This window comes from Oncorhynchus masou, unplaced genomic scaffold (genome assembly GCF_036934945.1).
Source record: "Oncorhynchus masou masou isolate Uvic2021 unplaced genomic scaffold, UVic_Omas_1.1 unplaced_scaffold_3262, whole genome shotgun sequence".
NCBI classification, from domain to species: Eukaryota; Metazoa; Chordata; class Actinopteri; order Salmoniformes; family Salmonidae; genus Oncorhynchus; species Oncorhynchus masou.
Window position 1 is genome coordinate 3,937 of NW_027009675.1, and position 8,564 is coordinate 12,500.

General features: G+C 53.8%; 1 protein-coding gene across 1 annotated transcript in view; it reads left to right on the top strand.

Moving 5' to 3' along the window:
* Positions 1 to 200: 200 nt before the first annotated feature.
* The window catches only part of LOC135534330 (actin-related protein 2-A-like), a 16,150-nt gene continuing 7,786 nt past the window's right edge, over positions 201 to 8,564 (top strand). Inside the window, exons 1-4 of the mRNA XM_064961364.1 lie at positions 201 to 382; positions 2,032 to 2,104; positions 3,269 to 3,405; positions 7,434 to 7,583. Coding sequence (XP_064817436.1) covers positions 206 to 382; positions 2,032 to 2,104; positions 3,269 to 3,405; positions 7,434 to 7,583 — 537 coding nt within the window. The 5' untranslated portion in view covers positions 201 to 205. The remainder of the gene's footprint in view (positions 383 to 2,031; positions 2,105 to 3,268; positions 3,406 to 7,433; positions 7,584 to 8,564) is intronic.

Below are 8,564 nucleotides of genomic sequence, written 5' to 3' on the forward strand. Positions count from 1 at the left end.
CCCACCGATCCAACACAAACTATCCCGCTGAGAACAACACCTGCACTTTTCCAATAAGAAGAACGCTTGTTTCTGTTTACGGTTGCAAATGCTTTGTCACGTCGTGTGCTAATGAACACGACCCAGGGGTGTCTATCTGAACCTTAAACCCCTTAACGTCCATAGGACCTGATGGTGGCGACGTAGGCCAGCGTAGCTGCGCTCCATGCTCGAGGTCAACTACCCCATGGAGAACGGCATCGTCAGGAACTGGGACGACATGAAGCACCTGTGGGACTACACCTTCGGGCCTGAGAAGCTCAACGTCGACTCCAGGAACTGCAAAATCCTGCTCACCGAGCCGCCCATGAACCCCACCAAGAACCGAGAGAAGATCATTGAGGTGGGTATGTCGGAGGGGGGTGTGTGTGTAGCAAGTTGACTCCAAGTGCATAGCAACAGCTAGCTACCACTCTGACCTCATTATCGGATGAGAACTAATGTAGGAACATCTGTGTGAGGTTCAGCGGGTTCATCATTAACAGAGCTCTAAAGCTGTGTGAGGGTCAGTGGGTTCAGCATTAACAGAGCTCTAAAGCTGTGTGAGGGTCAGTATTAACAGAGCTCTAAAGCTGTGTGAGGTTCAGCGTGTTCATCATTAACAGAGCTCTAAAGCTGTGTGAGGGTCAGTGGGTTCATCATTAACAGAGCTCTAAAGCTGTGTGAGGGTCAGTGGGTTCAGCATTAACAGAGCTCTAAAGCTGCGTGAGGGTCAGTGGGTTCAGCATTAACAGAGCTCTAAAGCTGTGTGAGGGTCAGTGGGTTCAGCATTAACAGAGCTCTAAAGCTGTGTGAGGGTCAGCGGGTTCAGCATTAACAGAGCTCTAAAGCTGTGAGGGTCAGTGGGTTCAGCATTAACAGAGCTCTAAAGCTGTGTGAGGGTCAGTGGGTTCAGCATTAACAGAGCTCTAAAGCTGTGTGAGGTTCAGCATTAACAGAGCTCTAAAGCTGTGTGAGGGTCAGTGGGTTCAGCATTAACAGAGCTCTAAAGCTGTGTGAGGGTCAGCGGGTTCAGCATTAACAGAGCTCTAAAGCTGTGTGAGGGTCAGTGGGTTCAGCATTAACAGAGCTCTAAAGCTGTGTGAGGGTCAGTGGGTTCAGCATTAACAGAGCTCTAAAGCTGTGTGAGGTTCAGCATTAACAGAGCTCTAAAGCTGTGTGAGGTTCAGCGTGTTCATCATTAACAGAGCTCTAAAGCTGTGTGAGGGTCAGTGGGTTCAGCATTAACAGAGCTCTAAAGCTGTGTGAGGGTCAGTGGGTTCAGCATTAACAGAGCTGTGTGAGGGTCAGTGGGTTCAGCATTAACAGAGCTCTAAAGCTGCGTGAGGGTCAGTGGGTTCAGCATTAACAGAGCTGTGTGAGGGTCAGTGGGTTCAGCATTAACAGAGCTGCATGAGGGTCAGTGGGTTCAGCATTAACAGAGCTCTAAAGCTGCGTGAGGGTCAGTGGGTTCAGCATTAACAGAGCTGTGTGAGGGTCAGTGGGTTCAGCATTAACAGAGCTGTGTGAGGGTCAGTGGGTTCAGCATTAACAGAGCTGTGTGAGGGTCAGCGGGTTCAGCATTAACAGAGCTGTGTGAGGGTCAGTGGGTTCAGCATTAACAGAGCTGCGTGAGGGTCAGTGGGTTCAGCATTAACAGAGCTCTAAAGCTGTGTGAGGGTCAGTGGGTTCAGCTTTAACAGAGCTGTGTGAGGGTCAGTGGGTTCAGCTTTAACAGAGCTGTGTGAGGGTCAGTGGGTTCAGCATTAACAGAGCTCTAAAGCTGTGTGAGGGTCAGTGGGTTCAGCTTTAACAGAGCTGTGTGAGGGTCAGCGGGTTCAGCATTAACAGAGCTGTGTGAGGGTCAGTGGGTTCAGCATTAACAGAGCTGTGTGAGGGTCAGTGGGTTCAGCATTAACAGAGTGTTACACATGTTCATCATTCCAGAAGCAGTCCAGCTGTAAGACTGTATTTGATGGCGGTCTCTTAAAGTTGTCTCTCTGTCTCTGGTAGGTGATGTTTGAGACGTATCAGTTCTCAGGGGTCTACATTGCTATCCAGGCTGTGCTGACGCTCTACGCCCAAGGTACTAGACTAGAGGAACACACAGCCTCTTCAACTCTCTCTGGTTCACTTTAAGCCCCAACTCAACACAGCTTACTCCCTCCCATTCAGAGGGTTTGTGAAACGTATTGGGGGTGTGTTAATTATGTTACTCTGTGTGTGTGTCTGACCTGTGTGTGTTTGTGTGTGTCTGACCTGTGTGTGTGTGTGTGTGTCTGACCTCTGTGTGTGTGTGTCTGACCTCTGTGTGTGTGTGTGTCTGACCTCTGTGTGTGTGTGTGTCTGACCTCTGTGTGTGTGTGTGTCTCTGACCTCTGTGTGTGTGTGTGTCTGACCTCTGTGTGTGTGTGTCTGACCTCTGTGTGTGTGTGTGTCTGACCTCTGTGTGTGTGTGTGTCTCTGACCTCTGTGTGTGTGTGTGTCTGACCTCTGTGTGTGTGTGTGTGTGTCTGACCTCTGTGTGTGTGTCTGACCTCTGTGTGTGTGTGTGTGTGTGTGTGTGTGTGTGTGTCTGACCTCTGTGTGTGTGTGTGTCTGACCTCTGTGTGTGTGTGTGTCTGACCTCTGTGTGTGTGTGTGTGTCTGACCTCTGTGTGTGTGTGTGTCTGACCTCTGTGTGTGTGTGTGTCTGACCTCTGTGTGTGTGTGTGTCTGACCTCTGTGTGTGTGTGTGTGTGTCTGACCTCTGTGTGTGTGTGTGTCTGACCTCTGTGTGTGTGTGTGTCTGACCTCTGTGTGTGTGTGTGTCTGACCTCTGTGTGTGTGTGTGTCTGACCTCTGTGTGTGTGTGTGTCTGACCTCTGTGTGTGTCTGACCTCTCTGTGTGTGTGTGTCTGACCTCTCTGTGTGTGTGTGTCTGACCTCTCTGTGTGTGTGTGTCTGACCTCTGTGTGTGTGTGTGTCTGTCTGACCTCTGTGTGTGTGTCTGTCTGACCTCTGTGTGTGTGTCTGTCTGACCTCTGTGTGTGTGGGTGTCTGACCTCTGTGTGTGCGTGTGTGACCACTGTGTGTGCGTGTCGGATTTCTCTGTGTGCGTGTCGGATTTCTCTGTGTGCGTGTCGGATTTCTCTGTGTGTGCGTGTCGGATTTCTCTGTGTGTGCGTGTCGGATTTCTCTGTGTGTGTGTGTCTGACCTGTGTGTGTGTGTGTGCGCGTGTCTGACCTCTCTGTGTGTTTCTGCCCTCAGGCCTGCTGACAGGTGTTGTGGTGGACTCTGGGGACGGTGTGACACACATCTGTCCGGTGTACGAGGGCTTCAGCTTGCCCCATCTGACACGACGCCTGGACATCGCTGGGAGGGACATAACCCGCTACCTCATTAAGGTACCTCTGACCCCTCACCTCTGACCCCTGGATCTCATACACATTGATTGCACCCTCATTCACTGTTCTGGTTAAATGGAGTACAACTATGGAAAGAAAAGAAGGAAACGTGGCAGGTTAGGAGAATGAATGGAGCGCGGCAGGTTAGGAGAATGGAGCGCGGCAGGTTAGGAGAATGGAACGCGGCAGGTTAGGAGGATGGAACGCGGCAGGTTAGGAGGATGGAACGCGGCAGGTTAGGAGGATGGAGCGCGGCAGGTTAGGAGGATGGAGCGCGGCAGGTTAGGAGGATGGAACGCGGCAGGTTAGGAGGATGGAGCGCGGCAGGTTAGGAGGATGGAGCGCGGCAGGTTAGGAGGATGGAGCGCGGCAGGTTAGGAGGATGGAACGCGGCAGGTTAGGAGAATGGAGCGCGGCAGGTTAGGAGGATGGAACGCGGCAGGTTAGGAGAATGGAACGCGGCAGGTTAGGAGAATGGAGCGCGGCAGGTTAGGAGAATGGAACGCGGCAGGTTAGGAGAATGGAGCGCGGCAGGTTAGGAGAATGGAGCGCGGCAGGTTAGGAGGATGGAGCGCGGCAGGTTAGGAGGATGGAGCGCGGCAGGTTAGGAGGATGGAGCGCGGCAGGTTAGGAGGATGGAGCGCGGCAGGTTAGGAGAATGGAGCGCGGCAGGTTAGGAGAATGGAGCGCGGCAGGTTAGGAGGATGGAGCGCGGCAGGTTAGGAGAATGGAGCGCGGCAGGTTAGGAGGATGGAGCGCGGCAGGTTAGGAGAATGGAGCGCGGCAGGTTAGGAGAATGGAGCGCGGCAGGTTAGGAGGATGGAACGCGGCAGGTTAGGAGAATGGAGCGCGGCAGGTTAGGAGAATGGAGCGGCAGGTTAGGAGGATGGAACGCGGCAGGTTAGGAGGATGGAACGCGGCAGGTTAGGAGGATGGAACGCGGCAGGTTAGGAGGATGGAACGCGGCAGGTTAGGAGAATGGAGCGCGGCAGGTTAGGATGGAACGCGGCAGGTTAGGAGAATGGAACGCGGCAGGTTAGGATGGAACGCGGCAGGTTAGGAGAATGGAACGCGGCAGGTTAGGATGGAACGCGGCAGGTTAGGAGAATGGAGCGCGGCAGGTTAGGAGAATGGAGCGCGGCAGGTTAGGAGAATGGAACGCGGCAGGTTAGGAGAATGGAACGCGGCAGGTTAGGATGGAACGCGGCAGGTTAGGAGAATGGAACGCGGCAGGTTAGGATGGAACGCGGCAGGTTAGGAGGATGGAGCGCGGCAGGTTAGGAGGATGGAGCGCGGCAGGTTAGGAGGATGGAACGCGGCAGGTTAGGAGGATGGAACGCGGCAGGTTAGGAGAATGGAACACGGCAGGTTAGGAGAATGGAACGCGGCAGGTTAGGAGAATGGAACGCGGCAGGTTAGGAGAATGGAACGCGGCAGGTTAGGAGGATGGAGCGCGGCAGGTTAGGAGGATGGAGCGCGGCAGGTTAGGAGGATGGAACGCGGCAGGTTAGGAGGATGGAACGCGGCAGGTTAGGAGAATGGAACACGGCAGGTTAGGAGAATGGAACGCGGCAGGTTAGGAGAATGGAACGCGGCAGGTTAGGAGGATGGAACGCGGCAGGTTAGGAGGATGGAACGCGGCAGGTTAGGAGGATGGAACGCGGCAGGTTAGGAGGATGGAACGCGGCAGGTTAGGAGAATGGAACGCGGCAGGTTAGGAGAATGGAGCGCGGCAGGTTAGGATGGAACGCGGCAGGTTAGGAGAATGGAACGCGGCAGGTTAGGATGGAACGCGGCAGGATAGGAGAATGGAACGCGGCAGGTTAGGATGGAACGCGGCAGGTTAGGAGAATGGAGCGCGGCAGGTTAGGAGAATGGAGCGCGGCAGGTTAGGAGAATGGAACGCGGCAGGTTAGGAGAATGGAACGCGGCAGGTTAGGATGGAACGCGGCAGGTTAGGAGAATGGAACGCGGCAGGTTAGGATGGAACGCGGCAGGTTAGGAGGATGGAGCGCGGCAGGTTAGGAGGATGGAGCGCGGCAGGTTAGGAGGATGGAGCGCGGCAGGTTAGGAGGATGGAACGCGGCAGGTTAGGAGGATGGAACGCGGCAGGTTAGGGAGAATGGAACACGGCAGGTTAGGAGAATGGAACGCGGCAGGTTAGGAGGATGGAACGCGGCAGGTTAGGAGAATGGAACGCGGCAGGTTAGGAGAATGGAGCGCGGCAGGTTAGGAGAATGGAACGCGGCAGGTTAGGAGGATGGAACGCGGCAGGTTAGGAGGATGGAACGCGGCAGGTTAGGAGAATGGAACGCGGCAGGTTAGGAGAATGGAACGCGGCAGGTTAGGAGGATGGAACGCGGCAGGTTAGGAGAATGGAACGCGGCAGGTTAGGAGAATGGAGCGCGGCAGGTTAGGAGAATGGAACGCGGCAGGTTAGGAGGATGGAGCGCGGCAGGTTAGGAGAATGGAACGCGGCAGGTTAGGAGAATGGAACGCGGCAGGTTAGGAGAATGGAACGCGGCAGGTTAGGATGGAACGCGGCAGGTTAGGAGAATGGAACGCGGCAGGTTAGAAGAATGGAGTTATGGTTGTCCCCGATGCGACTGAAACATGCAGCTTTTGGTCTGTAGTTGTACTCCATCCAGTTACGGTCCTCATTCACTGTGTCCCAGTTCTCTGTCCTGTGGAAAAGGACCAGTGGCAGGTAGCCTAGTGGTTAGAGCGTTGGGCCAGTAACCAGAAGGTAGCCTAGTGGTTAGAGCGTTGGGCCAGTAACCAGCAGGTAGCCTAGTGGTTAGAGAGTTGGGCCAGTAACCAGCAGGTAGTCTAGTGGTTAGAGCGTTGGGCCAGTAACCAGAAGGTAGCCTAGTGGTTAGAGCGTTGGGCCAGTAACCAGAAGGTAGCCTAGTGGTTAGAGCGTTGGGCCAGTAACCAGCAGGTAGCCTAGTGGTTAGAGCGTTGGGCCAGTAACCAGAAGGTAGCCTAGTGGTTAGAGTGTTGGGCCAGTAACCAGCAGGTAGCCTAGTGGTTAGAGCGTTGGGCCAGTAACCAGCAGGTAGCCTAGTGGTTAGAGCGTTGGGCCAGTAACCAGCAGGTAGCCTAGTGGTTAGAGCGTTGGGCCAGTAACCAGAAGGTAGCCTAGTGGTTAGAGCGTTGGGCCAGTAACCAGCAGGTAGCCTAGTGGTTAGAGCGTTGGGCCAGTAACCAGAAGGTAGCCTAGTGGTTAGAGTGTTGGGCCAGTAACCAGCAGGTAGCCTAGTGGTTAGAGCGTTGGGCCAGTAACCAGCAGGTAGCCTAGTGGTTAGAGCGTTGGGCCAGTAACCAGAAGGTAGCCTAGTGGTTAGAGCGTTGGGCCAATAACCAGCAGGTAGCCTAGTGGTTAGAGAGTTGGGCCAGTAACCAGCAGGTAACCTAGTGGTTAAAGCGTTGGGCCAGTAACCAGCAGGTAACCTAGTGGTTAGACCGTTGGGCCAGTAACCAGCAGGTAACCTAGTGGTTAGAGCGTTGGGCCAGTAACCAGAAGGTAGCCTAGTGGTTAGAGCGTTGGGCCAGTAACCAGCAGGTAGCCTAGTGGTTAGAGCGTTGGGCCAGTAACCAGCAGGTAGCCTAGTGGTTAGAGCGTTGGGCCAGTAACCAGAAGGTAGCCTAGTGGTTAGAGCGTTGGGCCAGTAACCAGAAGGTAGCCTAGTGGTTAGAGCGTTGGGCCAGTCACCAGCAGGTAACCTAGTGGTTAGAGAGTTGGGCCAGTAACCAGCAGGTAACCTAGTGGTTAGAGTGTTGGGCCAGTCACCGAAAGGTTGCTGGATCGAATCCCCAAGCTAACGGTAAAAATCTGTCATTCTGCCACTGAGCAAGGCAGTTTAACCCACTGTTCCCCGGGTGCTGAAGACGTGGACGTTGATTAAGGGTGATTTAGAGGGGTTGGGTTAAATGTGGAAGACACATTTCAGTTGTACAACTGACTAGGTATCCCCCTTTCCCTGACAAGCTTGGTGGAAACACCTCTCTCCCTCTCTGATCTCCAGCTGTTGCTGCTGAGGGGCTATGCGTTCAACCACTCTGCGGACTTTGAGACGGTGCGTATGATGAAGGAGAAGCTGTGCTACGTGGGTTACAACATCGAACAGGAGCAGAAACTGGCTCTGGAGACCACCGTGCTGGTCGAGTCCTACCAGGTCAGTACCACTGTCCTACCGGGTTAGTATCACTGTCTTCCCGGGTCAGTTCTACCAGGTCAGTACCACTGTCCTACCGGGTCAGTTCTACCAGGTCAGTACCACTGTCCTACCGGGTCAGTTCTACCAGGTCAGTACCACTGTGCTACTGGGTCAGTTCTACCAGGTCAGTATCACTGTCCTACCGGGTCAGTTCTACCAGGTCAGTACCACTGTCCTACCAGGTCAGTATCACTGTCCTACCGGGTCAGTTCTACCAGGTCAGTACCACTGTGCTACTGGGTCAGTCCTACCGTGTCAGTCCAACCAGATCAGTACCACTGTCCTACCGGGTCAGTTCTACCAGGTCAGTCCTACCAGGTCCGTACCACAGTACTACTGGGTCAGTACCACTGTGCTACCGGGTCAGTACCACTGTCCTACCGGGTCAGTCCTACCGGGTCAGTACCACTGTCCTACAGGGTCAGTCCTACTGGGTCAGTACCACTGTGCTACTGGGTCAGTCTTACCGGGTCAGTACCACTGTGCTACCGGGTCTGTACCACTGTCCTACCAGGTCAGTACCACTGTTCTACCAGGTGAGTCGTACCAGGTGAGTCCTGCACGGTCAGTGTAAAATAGACCCCTAGTGACCAATTCAGAACTTTTGGACCACACTTTTGGACCCTAAATAACAGGTCAGTATCAATAGTGTTTAGTAGCTGTTTTGTTGTTGTCTGGAGCTTCAGTCTAAAATAACATATTTATGGTGCAAAGACCCCCACAGAATATACCACCACACCACTCTGAGCAGCTGATGAGTAACAGAATATACCACCACACCACACCACTCTGAGCAGCTGATGAGTAACAGAATATACCACCACACCACTCTGAGTAGCTGATGAGTAACAGAATATACCACCACACCACTCTGAGTAGCTGATGAGTAACAGAATATACCACCACACCACTCTGAGTAGCTGATGAGTAACAGAATAT